This window comes from Cucurbita pepo, chromosome 8, assembly GCF_057944985.1.
Source record: "Cucurbita pepo subsp. pepo isolate OVF chromosome 8, ASM5794498v1, whole genome shotgun sequence".
Lineage (NCBI taxonomy): Eukaryota > Viridiplantae > Streptophyta > Magnoliopsida > Cucurbitales > Cucurbitaceae > Cucurbita > Cucurbita pepo.
Window position 1 is genome coordinate 12,221,017 of NC_141805.1, and position 19,459 is coordinate 12,240,475.

Genomic DNA, 19,459 nt, shown 5'->3' on the forward strand with positions numbered 1-19,459 from the left:
TCGACGTGAAATCACTAGATCTCATTTGGAGAGTTCTGTTGTAGTCGAAAAATTTCAATGGTAGGGTGTCAAGATCGACAGGGACGAGGACGAGGGCAGGGATTTGGATGGACTTTCAAATTCTTACATTTTGAACCGTCTCTTCTTTTATATAAAGAGATTTATAGAGTTAAACATCATCTAACTCAGATTTCTCAAACTTAAAAACTTTCTAATTAAGCAACCAACGATGGCGGCTCCTCATTCTAAGAATCAATGATGATTAGAGCCTGAGACTATTTTTGCCACCTTTTCCAAAATTCTGAAGTCCAAAAATTTTAGAGTAAGCCTTTCGATTTTGAATTTTGTAGTATATCTAAGTTGTTCTTAATAAAAACGAAGAACAAAATAATGTCTTCTTAAGTTTATCATTACATGAATCTAACTAAACTAACAAAGTATATAAGTCCGAACAGAAGATCAAAAGTTCAAATCTTTTGTTCTACCGACCTAATAGGAGGCGAGAGAAGAAGATATTCATGCCGAACTTAAAATTAAAACAAATATTAAAACTATATACAACCACTTTCCAAAAGGAAAAAGAGAAAGAGATGCACATATATACACACAAGCACATCTTGGTGTTGGTATCCAAAAAGGAAAAGGAATTAAGACAAAGCCATTAAAACAAGGCCCATTTTTTAGGACCCAGTGGAACCCAGAAGAGCTTTTTTCTAGGAAATGCACCTCATGGAGTACACGTGGGATTCCATTGAGGGTGCACCGTAAACCCTAGGATGGTCACTCTCTTGACCATAGTCCATCATCGGACGGTACTCAAGATCTTCATCATGATCATAAATGAATTCTGGAACCTCAATTTCGTTCCTCCTTACATGTTCCCACAGCAGACCAATCCTACTCACGTACCTCACCTTACCATACACCCTATCACATTCAAATATTACCCCCATTAATAATAAGTTAAAAAAAAATCAATTATTTCTACTCTTTTTTTATTTTATTTAGCGAGTAAGGGCATAAATATAATTTTACATCCAACTATTTCTGTGAAGAGTCCAAAAATATATATATATATTTTTTTTCCCTCAGATGTGTTTTTCTAAAAGAAAAGGGTCAGCCCATACATTATCAGCTTATTTAAAATTACAAAAAAATACATTTTACGTTTTTTTTTATAAAAAATTAAAATTAAAATGTGGATTTGACGTTTCGTACGTGTGAAATTGATTACCATGTTCAAGAAAATTGGGGGAAAATTGAAATTGATTCAAGGAAAAAGGTTAGAAAATAGTACTCGCTGGTGAAGAAAATGCGGCCGAGAGTGGCGAGGAAGAGCCTGGCTTGGAGGTCTGGGTGAACGAAATACACGGCTTCCAGATTAGCCTTGACGGCGGCCGGAATTGCGTCATAGATCGATCGGAGAGCGACGATTCCGGGGAAATTTTGGCTCCTTTGAACGCTGGTGTGAAAGTACAGGATCGTGAAACGCTTGTTCTTAAGCCTAGGGAAGATCTTCTCCTCCAGATGATTCTTCACCACATCCAAACTCACAGTCCGCGCTGATTATCAGAAAAGATGATCAGTATTCAATCTCATCGATTAAAACAGCAAGAAATTAGAATCGGAGCATTAGTAGTTCAAATTATGCAGATACTTCATTTTCAATTTCATCGACGAAAATAGAACGAAACTAGAATCAGAACAGAGAAAGAACATAAAATCAGAGCAGAGTAAGACAATATGTAGTTGCTTCTTGAGCAAATTCAAACTCACAGTGCGCGCTGATGATCAAAAGTGACAACGGAAATTCAATTTCGTCGACGAAAAAGAGCAGGAAAATCGAATCAAAGCAGATTAGGTCAAATAAACAGATGCTTCTTGAGCACGCATTCAAACTCACACTTCGCGCTTAAGACAATGACATAAATTCAATTTCATGAACAAGAAAACAGAAACAGAGCATAGTAACGCAAACATATAGATATTCGTTGAGAGGACATTCAAACTCAGTAGTAAAAAAGACGACGAAAATTCAATTTCATCGACGAAAATAAGAATGAGAGAGAAATGGAAAACCTGGAAAGAATTTTCCGACGATGCGGAGAATCAGGCGGCACTGTTTGTCTCTGCCTTTGATCTTGAAGACATCGAACTTCTCGAGTTGGTTTTGCTCCGGCGGAGGAGGCTGAACCTGAGCGGACATAGTTGAAGAACTCCGATAAGAATCAGAAGGAAAAAGGGAGTAGCGTGCAGATCATAGTTAGGGTAAACTACGGATATGGATAAGGATGGATTGAACGGATTTGGTGGAGATGGAATTGGTGGAACGAGATTTGGAAAATAAATTAAGAACGAAGAATGAATAATTGAATTGAATTGAATCGAATTTTTAACAAAGGTGGAAAGAAATGAAGATCATGGTGGCCGATAAAATGGCGCGGACGTGGGTCAAAGATTTTCGTCACAGAGGAATATTCTGTTACCATCCTTCCCTCCCCACATGACACCTCTGCTTTTTAATATCGGTTAAATCCCTTTTTCATAAAATTAATTTTTGTTTTTTTAATATATAAACATTATTATTGCAACTAATTTTCAAAAATATTTTTTGAAATCAAACTCAAATTTTAAAAATAAAAAAAAAAGTAATTTTAAAAATTTTAAAATTTGACCAAATAAAATTTTAAACATTAAAATAAAGTAAATTTTATTTAAAATTTGACTTTAAATTATAATGTATTTCTAAGAAATTAAAAAATTTTACGTATAATTTTTAAGAACAAAAAAAGCAAAAAAATATTTTTAAAAATTCTCATTGGTTTTTATTTTTTATTTATTATTATTATTATTATTTTATTTTGCAATTTAAAAAATAAATAAATAAAAACCGAACTCTCATGTATTAAATTTTATTTTTAAAATATAAAATTGAATTTTGTATTTAATAAAACTAATAAAAATAAAATAATATAATTGTCAAGTTGAAGATAAGCCCAAAAAAATATATAGTTATTTATGAAAATAGCCCTCCAATAATTAATTAAGCTGGCCATCAGCCATCATCTTTGAAATGGACTTTTTCAAAATAAATAAATAAATAATAATAAAATAAAACCTTTAAATCATCCTTATCTCCCAACTCCAATTTATTTAATAGTTTTTTTTTTAACTAAAATAATATTCAAAATCAATAAAAAAAAATTGAAAGAATTTGGAGAGAGATATTAAGATTATAAAATTTAATAATTTCATTTTTTTTTTCTTAAATAAATATTTAAATTCTTAGTTAAATTATTTATTTAAATTTTAAAAATAAAAATAAGTTGTTAAAATATACGGAGAAATTAGATAACCAAACAAAAATTTTCATATATGAAAATAAAGATGTACAGGAGGTAGAACGGGACAGAGAAGCCTTCCCTATCTCAGTAGCTACAGCTTATTTAATATACCATAAAACAATTTTTAAATAGAGTGAGGCGGGGAATTGAGCGGAGACGAAGATGGAGAAGCCATCTCCAACTATTTTTTTTAATATACTATTTTTTTATTTTTCGTAAGACAGTTGGTAGCTACAACAGACAAACAAATTAGAACAAAACAAGGAAGGAAGGATGATATTTAAACCAACCCGTTCCAAACAATATCACATATGTTACAAACGACCTCGAAACGGCCTCCATAGTCAAAGATGCTTATCCCATTTTTATCCCAAACAATGAACAAGGCAAGAAACTGCCAAAGTCAGGCAGCCAAACTTGTAAGCTTATGAGGTTCAAAGTTCATTAAATGGCTATAAATACTCTCCCCTCTAACCCATATTCAAACCGAAATCGAAGAACACCGAATCAAAGAGATCAAGATGTCTGAATGTCCTCCCGGTATGTGTTCTTTTCTTTGTTTGATTTAGTTCTATCTTCTTCTAAGATTATGGAATAATTTTTTGTAATGTCCTAAAAAACTGTAGGAAAAGATCAATGGCCCGAACTTGTTTTCGTAGAGTATTCTATTGCTGCTAGGATCATTGAGAAGGAGAATCCTAACGTGAAAGCACACAAGATTCTAGCTGGGAGCCCGAGAATTTTGAACTTTGATTGTTCACGAGTTTGGGTTGATGTCAATATCAATGATGTTGTTGTTAAGGTGCCTGCGATTGGTTAAGGATTGTGAATTGATATCTATGTAATGTATACATAAAGTGCATTTTAAATTAATAATAAGGGAGTATCTTCCTACCACTTTAATTTCAATGAATTCTGGAACTAAATCAAGGGTTAAAAGAGTCATTTTTTTTCGTTATTTTCTTCTACAAATAACAATAATAATCAAAGGCGTATCGAAAAGAATGAATAAAAAAGGTACACATTTGAGTTATCACCACGAGAAAACTTGAAATCGTGACTGAAAAACTAAGAACAAAAGATGAACAATGACTATTCAATAATAAAGTTTGAATAATCGTTCAAAGTCGTTGAAATGAGAGCCCTAATTGACTTTTATATATTCCTAAGATCTAGGATTTCTACGTGTAAAAACTATCAACCTCGTTATGGCGGCACACCTCCAATAATTTCTCAAAAGAAAGGGTTCGAGAGAGAGATTTTTTTCTTCTTTTTCGCAAAAAATAAATTACACTGACAGAAGAAAACGAAAAATTTACTCGACTACCTATCTAAAAAATTATTCAACATGACGATCATAGAATGATTATGTAACAGTCCAAATACGTAACATAGAATGATTATGTAACAGTCCAAATACGTAACAGGTCAAAACGGACAATATCTACTCACAGAAAGCTTGTGCTGTTACAGATTAACCCAACTATTATATTCACGGTTAAAATACAATGTAATCTCGTTCTCCTACTTTCTTTAATATAAAACCGTCAGCCACGTTATTCACTCACCGACCAAAGTCATCTCAAACAAACCATAATAATAAAGAACTTTGTCCTATAAGAGAGTGAGAAAAAGAGGAACATCCCTCCACGTTGTTGGATTTGGGACAGAGCATCAAATTTTGGTCATTTCAAAACAAACATGCTGCGCACATCTCCCACTTTCTTGTAACCTTAATTTCCACTAAAGATCATCAGAACTCAAGCCACCATTATCGGAGCTGAAGAACAAGAAGAACAATGGGGATTACAAGAAACTGGTTTAGAAGAGTCAGAAGGAGGTTGAGTAGAAAAGGCAACAGAGACATTGTTTTTCTGCAGACAAATGCAAAAGAAGAACAACAACAAGATGAAATTGCTTACGATTCAATCGTTCCAAGTTTCCAAAAGAAAGCTTTGTGTTTAGAGGAAGTGGCAGCCATCAAAATCCAAACTTGTTTCAGAGGCCATCTTGTATTATATCTTATCATGACACTTTACTTCCCTTTTACCTGTTTTGCATCCCAAAATATTTCATACATTTAATCATTTATTGTTCTTCAGGCAAGACGAGCATTTCGAGCACTAAGAAGCTTGGTGAAGCTGCAAGCGCTGGCTCGAGGGGTGTGCGCGAGGAGACAGGCACGCATAGCTCTTCAGTTCATGCATACATTGGCTCGATTGCAAGTTCGGGTTCGGACTCGCCAGCTTGTGAGCAGATACAGTGAGGAGTCTGATTGTTGAAGCTTCCTCCAAATGGCATCATTGTTCCTTCAAAACTGAATAGAAAGGTATCATTTACATTAGCAGATGCTTTTACAACACAATATAATCCTATCTGTCTGTTAGCCAACAATGTGGCTAACTTCATTGAGAATCCTATTCTATAATTGTTTGTGGTTCGGTAATATCTAGACGTCTCTCTCTGTGTTTCTTTTTCCTTGTTTTATTGTGAGATCCCACATCGGTTAGAGAGGAGAACGAATCATTCTTTAGGATGTGGAAACTTCTCTCTAGCAATGTTCGAAAAAACTAAGTCCAAAAAGAAAAGTCTAAAGAGGACAATATCTGTCGGCAATGAATTTGAGCAAAGTGTACCAGCAAAGACATTGGGCTCCCAAGGGGATGAATTGTGAAATCTTACGTTGGTTGAAAAGGGAAATGAAACATTCCTTATAAAGATATAGAAACCTCTCCCTAACAGACGGGTTTTAAAAACCTTGAGGAGAAGTCCTAAAAAGAAAGTCCGAAAAAACAATATCTAGTAGTGATAGGCTTGAACGGTTACATTTATGATCTTATTTTGGTAATGATCCTATTTTGGTCATTAATTTGTATTTCTAGAGTGCTTTGCACTCAGTTTTGGCACGATTCCCTTGAGATGAACAAGACGAGTACAACTCGATCGTCTATTACGACAATCGTTGTAAGCCTTTCAGAATCAAAGTTCATAAAAGTGGATTACATTAACCATGGTAAAGAAAAGAATGAAGATAGAAAGAAGGCAGGATTCTACATTCAGATGTATTGTTCTTAAATAAGATATAATACAACATGCTATGGGTTAGGCCACAGACAGAGAAGGGCTCTTTCAATATATATATATAGCTGTTAGGCTAAGGAAGGAAATATGGACACAAAAGAAGGCAAATGAAAATGAAGGTCTGAACATTTTCCTTCTCTTTTTCTTGTGGGGTGTGTGTTACTGATTACCAGCACCATTTTTCACCCCTGGCTAAGCTCCTGTTCATTCAGTGGTACCCCTTTTTGAAGGCTGAGAAAAACGCACCAGATAACTTATCTTTCTTGCGTCGATGTTCCCCGTTGTTTTCGACCTGCTTAAATCACATCTCTCTGAGAAACTTTTCATAATTCAACATGTCAGACATGTCTAATGAGTCTACGTACCTGGTCAGCAATCTGCTTGAGGATCTCTAAAATTTCAGTGAAGTTTGGACGTTCGGTTGGATCCTGTCGCCAGCATCTCTCAAGAAGTTCGGCAAGAACGGGATGGGTGTTCTTGGGTATTACTGGGCGCAGTCTCTGTCAAACCACATCGGTTAATAATTAAAACGTTTTAGTTGCGGTGATGGTAATATCGATCAAGAAATCGATGTCTATACCTTCTGGACCACACCAACAGCTGCTTGTAATGGGGTCATAGATGAGTAAGGAATCTTGTCATACAATAAAACAGCAAGAGAGATGTCATAATTAATACTAAAATGGACAGACATAAAGATTTAAGTGAATGCTCAAAAGAATCAGCTGCTTACTTCTCCAGTTAAAAGCTCCCACAAGGCTATTCCAAAACTGAAAACATCTGCCTTCTGGTCGTATGGTTTATGCTCAATAACCTTGAGATAAAAAATATTCATCACAAGGAAGAACAATGGCACATTCTTCAGAATCTAGAAGCAACAGACTAGCCCAACAATTCGATAAATGCTACTAACCAAACTTCATTCGAGTTAAACTCTTGTCCAGTTAACAGTCAATTAATTGAAAAATTGTGCTGTTGTGAGTTTAGCTCAAGAATAAAAGCAGAACATTTAATGTCATCGTGGTTCGATATACCCTTGCTAACAACTCTGCTCCATCTAAAGCCGTGCTATCAATTGCACCTTGCAGTCCTTGGTGTTTTAAGATTCATCATGGTCATCACTCTTGACGATGATGGCAAGATCAATATGCAAATTCTAGTTTATAATTTAATGAGTGAAAGAAAGCAAGATATGATAGAAAATGCATCGGACTGCCAGCTAAGCCCAACTTGTCCTAGTATACCTCACAGGAATAACAGACATATCCAAGTCTTAAAAGGGCATAATAATCAAAGCTAGGTTGAACCAGATTGCACACAGCAATCTTACACAAGCATATGATGGATATGATACTATATTTGGGTCGTTCTTATGTATCCTGTATGGTACATTTCATTTGGAGTGGTTAAAAAGATATGCAAGGAATGAGAAATTAATGAAAAATACATACTTCAGGAGCCATCCACCGGTATGTTCCAGTTTCAGCTGTCATCACTCCAGATTGAGCTTGAACTCTGGCGACTCCAAAATCAGCAACCTTAACGACCTGAATTGAAGAATTTAGGACTTTAACAATGTGAATGCAAATATTCTTTTGCAATCTTTTCTTTCTGTATTCTTGTCTTTTTTCTAAATCGTAAGATAATATGCCATGCTTAATACAAACAGGCACGCTCATGCATGATTGTGCACTTAAAGGCACAAAACATGAGTATAAATGCTTATAAAAAAAAAATACAAACAAGAATAGACACATTCACAAACAGGATTAATAATTATTAAAAGACATGAGTACATGCAACAGTGAGGTAATTTTCAAAAGAATATTCAACAACATTAATGGGTGAGCATGAATGGCTATAAATTGATGAAGATTTCTCATTCTCACAGTTTTATGAAGTTCTCTCACCATGTTTTCATCCATCAGAAGATTGGCAGTCTTGAGGTCTCGGTGGATTATATTATTTTGGTGCAAATAATTCATCCCTCGTGAAATATCAATGGCTACTTTAAGTAGAGATATAAGGTTAAATGCTCCTCTTTGCTTATGAAGGAAGTCATATATACTTCCTCTCGACATAAACTCTGTAAAAAATAAAAGATGAGGAATAATCAATCGATGAGAAACAAATGAAAAACTATATCATGAAAATCAGGGTGTGTGCGTGAAAGGAATTTTCGGGGAAAATACACACATACACACACAAATTTGTAAGGAACATATCACAATATACATTTACAAGGGAATTGTTTCAGCTAATATCCCATTGCAACTCCATACAGAACTTTTGATAACAGTAAGAAACAAGATTTCTAGAAGTAACAGGTTACAACATCACGTAATTTACTTATCAATTATCATAGCTCACCGGTCACGATGCAAAGTTTTGGAGGTTTAGTACAAGCACCAATTAATTGAACAACATTTTTGTGCCGAACTTTCCTGAAAAAAAATAGGATATCAGGCATTAGTATAATAAGAAAAGACTTCATCCAGCATTAATTGTCTCCAAGTAGGTGCGCATCTTGTGAAAGAAACATTTGGAATCTATTAATATAAATTGCTTCAAGTGCTTATATGGGTTTTTTCTGAGTCCACAGTCTCGTTGCTGCACTCCTGTCCTCTCTGTCTTAGCCTTTCTTTCTAGCTTTAGCTTACTCTCAATCACTTTCAGAACTGTAAACACTCAAGCTTATGAATGAGACTCTGAACCCATCTATCTTCAAGATCAATGTGGGAATTTTTAAGTGGCAAATTTTTTGGAGAGGAATACTAAGGGATACCAATGGAAGATAAAGTAAATGAGTTTCTTAAAACATATTTGAAAATGCCACTCTTCTTTTGAAAGACCTAAAATTTAGCTTTTCATTAGGCTGACATTTCCCGACACTTCCCATAATGTTCCTCCATTCAACCAATCAGAAATGAATCCTTGCTTTTTCTCCTTTAAGATGATAAGAGATGAATATCCTCCATTGTACAATCCTCCTTTGAATCAGTATGTTGTTTTTTATATTACCATATATGATATCAGGGGCATGCCAATATTTTACCTCGACCGTAACAAAAATTTATGATTCTAAGCCCAGAAACATCTCTTCCCAAGTAGATGCACTATTTTGAAGACTAAAGATTTAGAAAGAAACAGATGAACTTAAATCTTAAATTCAATTAGAACTTGAAAGTGTAAAATATCTAAGACCTACCTTTTCTGATTGCTATATTTTGAGCCTAAAACCCACTCCATCCTATGTTGTCTTTCAAGGTCATACCATATGTTCTTCTAAAGCACGATGGTGTTAATAACAATATAGACAAACCTCATTATATAAACTTCTTGAGAGAATTCTTTGAGCATCTCTTCATTAATACGCTCAGGCTTCAGTACTTTAATAGCTACTTCTTGACTACAATACGTGCCTCGATACCTTGAGAGGAGAGGGAAGGAATATTAGGATAAGGATATGTTAACAAGTTTTTTATTAGTTAACAATCATATGTTATAATTAGATCAAACTTACAGGTCCCCATATGACCCGGATCCAACTTTATTCTCAAATTTTAGTTGTCTGGCGTCAATTTCCCAGACATCAGTACCATCAGTAGGTATTTCAACACAACTAGGAAAAGATTCAACTCTATTCTGGTCATGCTTACCCAAAGCAGGACTGGACTGCTTTTCTGACCAACACTGCTCCTGCATCCCATTTCGGGGACATTAAAGAAATTAAAGAGAAAAAGAAAAAAAAAAAAACTAAGAATGTATCAGCAAACATTGACGTTCATTCAAATAATAAAAAGAAGATACCTTGAAATTTGAAACTTCTTTTTCTAATGCCCTTTTAAGCTCCTCAGTTTCCTAGATTTTCAAATATTCAAGTAGTTAAATATGAAAAAGATTGATATAAAAGATGAATGAAATAAACAGTATAAGATGTTAGAATGAATTGCTCTTGTGAACTTCAGAATATTGGTCAAAAAGTGAAATGGTGAAAAAGTTCCACAAAAGTTTACATGCCTAAAATTCAGATCTTACCTCATAAGGCCAACCATCAATGACAAAAACATCCAGAGAGAAACCATCAACAGAGGAGAAAGCATGAGCTTCTTGTATGTTAAGTCCAACATCAGCCAGTAGGGAAGTTAACTGACCAGAACCAAACTTTCTATCAACCAGTGAAGGGTGTGATAATAAAGGAAAATATAATCCCAGCAACCTAAATATCTCGTTGATATTGAGTTTTTGTTATAAATACTTATGGCTTATCAAGAATGCCATGGACACCACCAAACCAACTTTTTTAAGGTAGCAGTCAAGAATTCATTCAAATTACATGTTACGGTAGATCACCAGGAATTGTTTCTGTAAGTTGTAAAGCTGTTATAGTCAGTTAGTAGTTATTAAATGGTTAGTCTGTTGTAATCTCATTTGTTGAGAGGTACTAGGAAAGGAGCAATGTTTGAGGACTAATTACACAGTATAAAAAATTAAAATGCGGAAAGTCCTATTAAATAGCAAATGCAGGCACATCAAATTATATAGTCCCAGATCCCAACTTATGATGAGCTTAAAGTATATCTCGTCTTTGTACATGCTCGTGAAGGAAATAGTAAAATTTGTTGGCGGGTAGACATGCAATATTAGAAAATCTTGGTCGTGGTGGTCTATCAAACTGGTAGCAGCATAGAGCAAACATGATGGTTCCAAGTAGGTGAAAATGTATTGAAGTTCTATTTAACACACTTCATAAACTATGGCTTCAAGTGATTAAATAGGTCAGATACCTGACTAAGGAGTTTAGGCTTGTCAGTTGTTGCAAACGTGATCTCATGCATTGGCCTATAAATTTTCAATGGTAGAATGAAACAATATGTTACAAAAACATCCATGAGCCAAAAGCAGATAACTAACGTTAAAGAAGATTGTTATCGTTGTGCGTGGCATTAGCTTTATACTATGCTGTTAATCTCACTGCTACTTGGAGATTATATAGAATCAGATGGACAATAAATTGAAAAGAAGGACAGGCTTAAGCAGCCAAAATTTCAATCAGAGAAAGAAGAAGCTGGCCAAGAAAAAGGTCATTCAGTAGACAATATATTGGTATATTTGAAGATGAAATCTCTCTCCTCTCTTAAATGTTCTATACAGAAACACTGTTGAAAATGAATAGCTAGATCAATATTCTAATTTTTTACTATTTCATAAAGCTGTTGTATAGATAAATTCTTTTTTCCTCACCGAGAAAAGCAAGGCGTTGCGTTTAGGGCACTGTCCCTATCTTCAACCCCATATTTAATGGCCTGAAGTGCACGTGCTTCAAGACTAGGTGAAGAACCAAAGGTTGGAGGTGGATGGTTCCTAGAGAGAGAGTAAATGGACGAGCACCATAACAAAAACTAGAATCAGGACATATTTGTAAAAACATATGTACGGAAGAACATTACTGAGCCGCACCCATGTTTGATAGAACAATTAAAAGAGCTCTGAGCATCTTCCATCATTGAAGGATCCAAACAAGAAGAATTGAAAACGTTTTCATTGGCAGAAGGATAAACCTGCATTATGAAGAAGATCGAGATAAAGATATGATGCTATATAAAATCTAGCTCAACAGGGTTCATGCAGTGGAATGCACTTTGACCTGCACAGGACGAACTTCAAATACAGGTCGTTTAGCAGGGTCTACAGCCAATTGAAGTAATCTCTTATGCGTGAGTACATCTTCCGCCCTGTCGACATTCACATCCAATGCGTATCTATACAGCAAGAATCAGGAACTTAACAAAAACGGGAGTGCTCTGGAAATCCAATAAAAACGTGATCATAAATTCTGATAAACCAACAAAAATAAGAGATGAATTTGTAATCCAAACAACGTACTCAAGAACTGATCCTCTAAACAATCCGCAACCACACAAATCCTGGCTAGATTATGCTCAACACTTCCAACTCCCACACTTGATAAACCATTTAAAAATAACATAATAAAACAAAAGGCTAAATATAGGGAATGTTTCCTACTCTCCTGGATAATTCTGAATTTGATCCTTAATCTGTTGAAATTTTCAAAGTTACTCCAAATGTACTGAAATTTCTCAATTAAGCTCTTCCATGAACATAGTTAGAATTTGCTAAAAAAAAGTCAATGTACCTTCAACTCGGATTCTATTTAACACATTTCCCAACCTGGGCATAGCATAATTTGAACACTCCTTTCAAGATTGAGAGTTACATAAAATATCATAGACCAATGACCTACAAGAAATTCCCACAAAACCCAAAACGAAGGACTAGGGCAGGGAAGATACCGAGCAGGGAGGCGATTGAAGTGGAGCCAAAGCTCATCATCAAACCCAGGTAGATTCGCCTCATGAAAATTGGATTCCTGAATCCGTCGGAGCACTTCGGTATAAACCTCGAGCTTCTGACGATGATGCCTGGAGGTCGCATGGGGAGAAGAGGAGTTCGTAGCTCTGCTACCGCAACTCTCAACATCTTCTTCGATCGGCATTGATGAGAAGACACAGAACGAAAAGATCAGTGAATCCAAGAAAATCTCCGAAGGAAAATCAAAAGGAGGGAGGAAAGAAAGTTAAAGAAAAAAAGGGGAACGAGGAATGATTGAAGAATTGTACATAGGAATTGGGAATTGGGATCAACTTGGGAGACAGATGAAGAAGCTTTCTGTGAAGTGGAAAAGGCTGCCGCGAAAGAGGTGGAAAGAAGAGAGAGACTTTGACACGTCATCAGGTACACTCGGCGTCTAGTCATCTGGGGCCCACATTAACTATATAAAATTGCCATCTTGGATATTGCCATTGCATTAAAATATCTCCACCCGCCCACATTATTTTTTTTATGCCAAGAAAAAATTAAAATAAAATTAAAAAAAAAAAACTATTTTTTAGGGTTTTATTTTTTTTATTGGTTATTTTTAAATATTAACCTATAATCTTTATTAATAATTGAATTATTTTAATTTTTTATTTATTTATTTATATTTTGAAAATTATTAATGCATAATTTTCATATGGTAAGCTAGGTTAGAATTTTACCGTAATCAACTGTTTTTCAACTTCTCTTCTTCGAAAATTTTTCTTTAAGCGACAATTTATCTTGCTAATTCGGATCTGTACCACGAGTAGGTGTTGAACTGATTCATAGTGCTTAGGTGCCGAAAAGTATAAGTTAAAGGCACGTGAGCGCAAATTCCAAATCTCGGTTTTAGTTCGGTCTGGCTGATCTATCGTGTACTTTTTCGCTCCGGATAGAAAACGCTCTCTAGAACTGAAAAAAGGATCAAAGGAATGAGACTTGTTAGGACATACAAAAGCATCCTTTTCACATTAGCATTCTCTGCAACCTTACAAACTTACAGCTCGCTATGTAAAAAGAATATCAGCCATTTCCACCTCATTCATATCAAGAGATACAACACATTAGCTACCCAAATGTAATATTTACATACTCTCTCAACTGTAACTGTACAGCCCGACGACCATAACTATCGAAATTTTTCTGCACGGATGCGCATCGCTTTGCTCAGCATTGCCAATTCATCCAATGCTGAATTGTATGTTCCAAGAGACCGAAACATCGCCCTGTTTAGGGTGCAGTATCAGAAAAATTAAGACACGTCTCGTCGTGTACACGACGATACCTCTTTCTAGAGCAGTCGATTACACAGAGTTACTCCTCGTGTTCGGACTTGCGAAGCTTTGTTAATTTATCCCTCCACAAGGCTGAACGAAACAAACATGAGCTATAAATAAATACACTCATTTGTAGAAACAGGATAAAGAACAAAGTGTATGGATAGATACCTGCATCTTTGTACCGTTCTTCGTAAATAGCCATTTTCATATTCTTCAGCATATCGAGTTCCTCGGACAAGAAATCCGGACCATCAGCAGCACTGATCGAAACGAACATGATTGTTTTTGGATATCAAGAAAAGATGTTCATCAAATAGCAAACAATACATGCACTTCTACCTGTCGAGTAGAACGTCGTAACATGATTTCCTCTCACGCACTCTTCCAAACCCATAATTAACTCTAATGGCATCCTCATAGACAATCTGCTTACTAACAAGTACAGGTATCTGCACATTTGTTATACCGAAAAACACCGTGAGCAGCAAACTTTCAGTGAAGTAAGAAACTATTTCGGTCAAGAGAATGAAATCGGGCAGAGAGGGTGCAAAGTAAAGAATCCAAGTCATTCTAGCGACTAGAAGTTCGGCAAGGATCCCAGCAGTTAGTGGTAGAATATCTACCTTACATCGATATGCAACGTTTAGGGCGTCTGAGGGACGTGCATCCACACTTAACATTTCATTTTCCCCATCCTGCAGATGATAATAGTTAGACAAGGCATGTATTGAGAACTTCTAAAAATGTATTGGCTGATTGTGAATGAGTTTATATGAGCTAACCTTTTTCAAGAAGAGCCGGGCGAAGTAAGTGTTCATCACTCGTTCAGTAATTCTCGCTGTGGTGACCTATCTCGTGATAATATAAAATGGCATTAGATTATCGCTCTAAACCCCTTTTCATGGTTATCAAAAAAGGAAATGAACATGAGAAGTACAAATGATTTATTCAGAAACTGTGCAGTGCTTCTAAATTTTCATCCTCAATTACATTAAAGAAACAAGTCAAGGAAGGAGGGTTCCTATCAGTAATCACTGCCCACCCATAATCTAGCTTAGAGAAAATAATTCTATGACTAGATGAAGAATTAAATCCCAAATTATATAATTCCTAGAAAGCAAACAGCTCAAGCCCAAGCCCACCGCTAGCAGATATTGTCCGCTTTCACCTGTTACGTATCACCGTCAGCCTCACAATTTTAAAATGCGTCTGTTAGGGAGAGGTTTCCACACTCTTATGAGGAATCCTTCGTTCCCTTCTCCAACGGATGTGGAATCTCGTAATCCACCCCCCTTAGGGGCCCAACGTCCTCACTAGCACATTGCCCGATGTCCATTTCGGCCCGTTACGTATCACCGTCAGCCTCACGATTCTAAAACACATCTGCTAGGGAGAGATTTCCACACCCTTATAAGGAATGTTTCATTCCCCTCTCCATCGGATGTGGGATCTCATAAATGGGCAAAGACACTAATATTCTTGCTCGAGCATAAACTTGTCCTATCAGGTAAACATACATCGCAAAGCAACATTAAAACTAGCAGATTTTTGCAGCTCATTGGTTCTTGTATAGGAAAAAACTAACAAGCCATGTATATATTTCTTGATTCTTCCATGTATGGTAGCAGCAAGCAACAATTCACTTTTCAAGCTAGTGAAGAATCAAAATCTGGAAAAAAAAAACTCCATCCTAATGTTCTCAACAATAATGTCACAAACGTTAGCTCGAGCATCGCTCAACTGGTTAAGACATATATCCTCGACTAAGAGGTCAAGAGTTCAAACCCCTTCTTATTGAACTCTCGACAAAAACATTTATTTCACAAATCCTCCCCATCAAAGACTGATAAACAATAAATCCTAAGCATATATTTATTCAGTATGTTAGAAGTCAGTTCATACTTGATAGCCAACTTTCACAATGAGGTCTTGTATAAACTGGAAGAGATCAGGAGCATCCTGTAATATGTGACCATTTAAGAATTAATACCAACAATAAGGTAGGTATACATATATGAATATATATATATATATATATATATATATATATATATATATATATATATATATATATACAACAAAACCAGAGAAAACCCACCCCATTTTCAATCCCAAGCTGACAATCTATAAGTTTCTCAATAGCATATTCCCCTGCAAACCAAGTCCAAAATTTGCAGCTTCTTTTTGACAAATTCATAAGAAAACACAAAACCCAATCACGTCACAGTTTTTCTCCAACATACCCACGACAATTGGCAGTAGAAAGTCACCATTGCAAGAAATCTTGAGAAACACAGTAGGGCTTCGAAAACGTCTAAAAAACCCAAATCCAAGTGAATGGGAATTGACACGCGATTCTCTCTGATTGAAACTCGCATCCTCTTGAAACCTCTTCTTCCACATTCGATAGTGATTGATAGTCTCTAATAGTTAGTAATACACAAACAAACACAGAAATCACAAAACACCCCATCGATTCGATCGGCAATTGCAACAAACATCAAAGTAAAACAAAAAAGTAGCCAAGTGAAAGATTAAGAACCTGTGACGAGAAACGAAGCTTCAAAATAATCCCGATGGGAGTCATCATCAGTGTGGGCGAATCTATCGGGAGAAGAGTGGCAAGAAATGAGTATCGAGTTGGAGCGGCGAGAGCGAAAAGCAATGGATCGCGATCGAAGGAGAGAGAAGTGAAGGGAAGAGGAGGTAGAAGGGTGATCCATGGCTATGGCGGATCGGGGGAAAATGGAGGGAAGACAGAAGTGGAAGGTTAGACCCAGCATTGTAATGGCGGAATTACAGAGAAAAGTGGAGATTAAAGACGAAGATGAAGAAGATTGAAAGGGAAACGTGAAGTGTAGAGAGAGAGAGAGAAGAAAGAGAACGTTTGAATCCCCTGAATCAATTGAGAAAGAAGAAAGAGAGAAGATTTGGGGAAATTGACAAACTTGATTAAACCAAAACAATGTTACCTTATAAAGTTATCATTTTTTTTTTTTTTTTAATTTCTAAATTAATAAAAATAATATATATTTTTTAATATTCTTAAACAAAAAAAAATTCATTACTATTTCTTAATTTAAAAATAAAAAATAAAAAATAATCGTCCATCAAATTTTAAAAATAGCATTAACACCTCTCTAAATTTTATAAAAAAAAAAATTCTTACCATCAATATGGAGACGAAAATTGTCATTCATAATTCATTATTATTTACAAATTTTTTAATTTTTTAAAAAAATTTAAAGGTGTTTTTGGAGTTGTTCAATGGTTTTTTTTAAGCTATGAAAATTTTATATATATATATATATATATATATTTTTTTTTTTTTTTTTTTTTTTTTTTTTTTTTTTTTTTTTTTTGGGTAAGATAGATGGTATATGTCATGAGAAAATCATCGTCATCTTTCCAGAAATTGACGCGTCGTCCGGCACCGATAAACGGATGCGCGTTTGTCCGCCGCCGCAATAAGGGTAACCTTCTTTTCACGAATTCCATTTCAAGTTTTTGGTTTGAAGAATCCAATGAATGGGCTCTACTGGCGATCTTCGCGAGCTCTGGTGTCGAGAAATCGACCATTCTTCAGATTTCTAAGATCCATCTTCAACGATTGGAGTCGTAGGGAGTATCATCGCGATTCATATGATTACACGAAGTTATTACAACATTGCAGATCTATCAGAAGCGTTCAAGAACTTCATGCCCAGATCGTCGTTGAAGGTCACGACCAAAATGGATTCTTAGCCACGAAGCTAATCGGCAAATATGGCGAGTATGGCGAGGAAAAAATGGGAATTGCACGGAAGGTGTTCGATAGATTGCTTGAAAAAGATGTGTTCTTATGGAACGTGGTTATTCAAGGGTATGCGAATTGGGGTCCGTTTGCTGAAGCTCTAAACCTGTATGATGAAATGCGGGTCGGTGGCGAACCCACCAATCGCTACACATTTCCTTTTGTGTTGAAGGCATGTGGCGCCATGAAGAACGGTGACAAGGGGAAGATTGTTCATGGGCACGTTTTGAAATGTGGGTTGGACTTGGATTTGTTCGTGGGCAATGCTCTGATTGCGTTTTATTCCAAGTGCCAGGATGTTGAAACTGCTCGGAAGGTGTTTGATGAAATGTCTCTGAGAGACATTGTTAGTTGGAACTCCATGATTGCTGGGTATACTTTGAATGGGAAAGTGGATGAAGCTATTATGCTTTTCCACGCCATGCTGCATAATCAAACTGCTTGCTCACCTGATAATGCAACTCTTGTTGGGATTCTCCCTGCTTGTGTTACAAAATCAGCTTCCCAAGTTGGCTTCTGGGTTCATTCCTACATTATAAAGACAGGAATGGAAGTTGGGGCCCCGTTGGGCAGTTGCCTTATCTCAATGTATGCTAACTGTGGTCATGTGAACGTTGCAAGAGACGTTTTCGATCGAATCAAGGACAAAAACGTCATCGTATGGAGCGCGATCATAAGGTCTTACGGAATGCATGGTTTTGCAGATGAGGCATTAAACATGTTCACAAGTTTGGAAGAAGCTGGTCTAAAACCAGATGGCGTGATCTTCCTGAATTTGTTGTCGACGTGTAGTCACGCCGGGCTTGTAGAAAAAGGGCGCGAGATATACGAAAGGATGGAGACTTATGGTGCAGAGAGGAAAGAGGAACATTATGCGTGCATGGTGGATCTCTTAGGGAGGGCTGGTTTCTTAGAACAAGCAGTAGAGTTCATTGAAGGCATGCCAGTGCAGGCAGGGAAAGATGTGTATGGTGCATTGCTTGGTGCTTGTAGGATACACAACAACATAGAGTTAGCTAAAGAAGTTGGGGATAAGTTGTTTGTTTTGGATCCCGAAAACGCAGGACGATACGTGATCTTAGCTAGTATGTATGAAGATGCAGGGCAGTGGGAAGATGCTGCTAAACTAAGGAAGTTGCTGAGAGATAGGAATATTAGGAAGCCGGTTGGTTGCAGTTCAATAGAGATAGATAGGATTAATCATGTGTTTGGGAAGGAGGATGAATCTCACCCCTTCACAGAACAAATTTTTGACACATTGGAGAAGCTTGAAAGGGTAATGGATGAAAATTTTGAACCTATTTAATGGAATCCACTTTGCAATTTTCCCTTCAATTGTTCATGTTTCTCATTTTTCTCCCTTGGAATTTGGAAGTTCCACTTTAATTCACAACATTCTTGTTAAAAAAAACCTACCTACCACTAAACTCGACTGAGTTGTCTGTCCGAAATTCTAGGCAAACTCTAGGTTTAGCTTAAAAAACCTACTTACGACTCAACTCCACTCTTTTCTTAAGGAAAGACTTGGTCTTACTGGGTCGATGCGGAATTCTAGGTTAGCTTTCAATTTCACTTGACAA

At 36.1% G+C, this 19,459-nt stretch overlaps 4 protein-coding genes, 1 long non-coding RNA gene and 1 pseudogene across 8 annotated transcripts; 3 read left to right on the plus strand and 3 right to left on the minus strand.

Moving 5' to 3' along the window:
- Nucleotides 1-513: 513 nt before the first annotated feature.
- Nucleotides 514-2,481, minus strand: LOC111800561 (uncharacterized). The gene is made up of 3 exons (XM_023684311.2): nucleotides 2,080-2,481; nucleotides 1,298-1,562; nucleotides 514-927 (listed from the first exon to the last, which is right to left on the minus strand). Exons 1-3 carry the CDS (start codon nucleotides 2,204-2,206, stop codon nucleotides 714-716), a joined length of 606 nt encoding a protein of 201 aa, XP_023540079.2. The 5' UTR covers nucleotides 2,207-2,481; the 3' UTR covers nucleotides 514-713.
- Nucleotides 2,482-3,669: 1,188 nt separating this feature from the next.
- LOC111800562 (uncharacterized) lies at nucleotides 3,670-4,253 on the plus strand. The gene is made up of 2 exons (XR_002815996.2): nucleotides 3,670-3,884; nucleotides 3,971-4,253. It is a non-coding gene; the product is annotated as an uncharacterized LOC111800562 (long non-coding RNA).
- Nucleotides 4,254-4,812: 559 nt separating this feature from the next.
- LOC111800563 (protein IQ-DOMAIN 20) lies at nucleotides 4,813-6,248 on the plus strand. The gene is made up of 2 exons (XM_023684313.2): nucleotides 4,813-5,356; nucleotides 5,447-6,248. Exons 1-2 carry the CDS (start codon nucleotides 5,144-5,146, stop codon nucleotides 5,624-5,626), a joined length of 393 nt encoding a protein of 130 aa, XP_023540081.2. The 5' UTR covers nucleotides 4,813-5,143; the 3' UTR covers nucleotides 5,627-6,248.
- Nucleotides 6,249-6,376: 128 nt separating this feature from the next.
- Nucleotides 6,377-13,120, minus strand: LOC111800564 (serine/threonine-protein kinase STY17). Of its 3 annotated transcripts, none has more exons than XM_023684315.2 (16): nucleotides 12,740-13,120; nucleotides 12,073-12,187; nucleotides 11,886-11,986; nucleotides 11,670-11,789; nucleotides 11,213-11,267; nucleotides 10,464-10,574; nucleotides 10,236-10,286; nucleotides 9,949-10,118; nucleotides 9,748-9,855; nucleotides 8,796-8,869; nucleotides 8,336-8,511; nucleotides 7,877-7,972; nucleotides 7,159-7,239; nucleotides 7,006-7,059; nucleotides 6,791-6,925; nucleotides 6,377-6,717 (listed from the first exon to the last, which is right to left on the minus strand). In XM_023684315.2, exons 1-16 carry the CDS (start codon nucleotides 12,940-12,942, stop codon nucleotides 6,634-6,636), a joined length of 1,734 nt encoding a protein of 577 aa, XP_023540083.2. In that variant the 5' UTR covers nucleotides 12,943-13,120; the 3' UTR covers nucleotides 6,377-6,633. The 3 variants fall into 3 exon arrangements, with proteins under 3 accessions (XP_023540083.2, XP_023540082.2, XP_023540084.2); XM_023684314.2 differs by having other exon boundaries at nucleotides 9,949-10,124; XM_023684316.2 differs by having other exon boundaries at nucleotides 9,949-10,124; nucleotides 12,073-12,229; nucleotides 12,740-12,880.
- Nucleotides 13,121-13,756: 636 nt separating this feature from the next.
- LOC111800565 (bifunctional nuclease 2) lies at nucleotides 13,757-17,040 on the minus strand. 2 transcript variants are annotated; one of them, XM_023684318.2, is made up of 9 exons: nucleotides 16,629-17,040; nucleotides 16,330-16,509; nucleotides 16,185-16,237; nucleotides 15,989-16,045; nucleotides 14,869-14,934; nucleotides 14,710-14,781; nucleotides 14,426-14,535; nucleotides 14,255-14,346; nucleotides 13,757-14,173 (listed from the first exon to the last, which is right to left on the minus strand). In XM_023684318.2, exons 1-9 carry the CDS (start codon nucleotides 16,867-16,869, stop codon nucleotides 14,121-14,123), a joined length of 924 nt encoding a protein of 307 aa, XP_023540086.2. In that variant the 5' UTR covers nucleotides 16,870-17,040; the 3' UTR covers nucleotides 13,757-14,120. The 2 variants fall into 2 exon arrangements, with proteins under 2 accessions (XP_023540086.2, XP_023540085.2); XM_023684317.2 differs by lacking the exon at nucleotides 16,185-16,237 and having other exon boundaries at nucleotides 16,629-16,814.
- Nucleotides 17,041-17,453: 413 nt separating this feature from the next.
- Nucleotides 17,454-19,214, plus strand: LOC111800577 (pentatricopeptide repeat-containing protein CRR2, chloroplastic pseudogene; annotated as a pseudogene).
- Nucleotides 19,215-19,459: the final 245 nt, after the last annotated feature.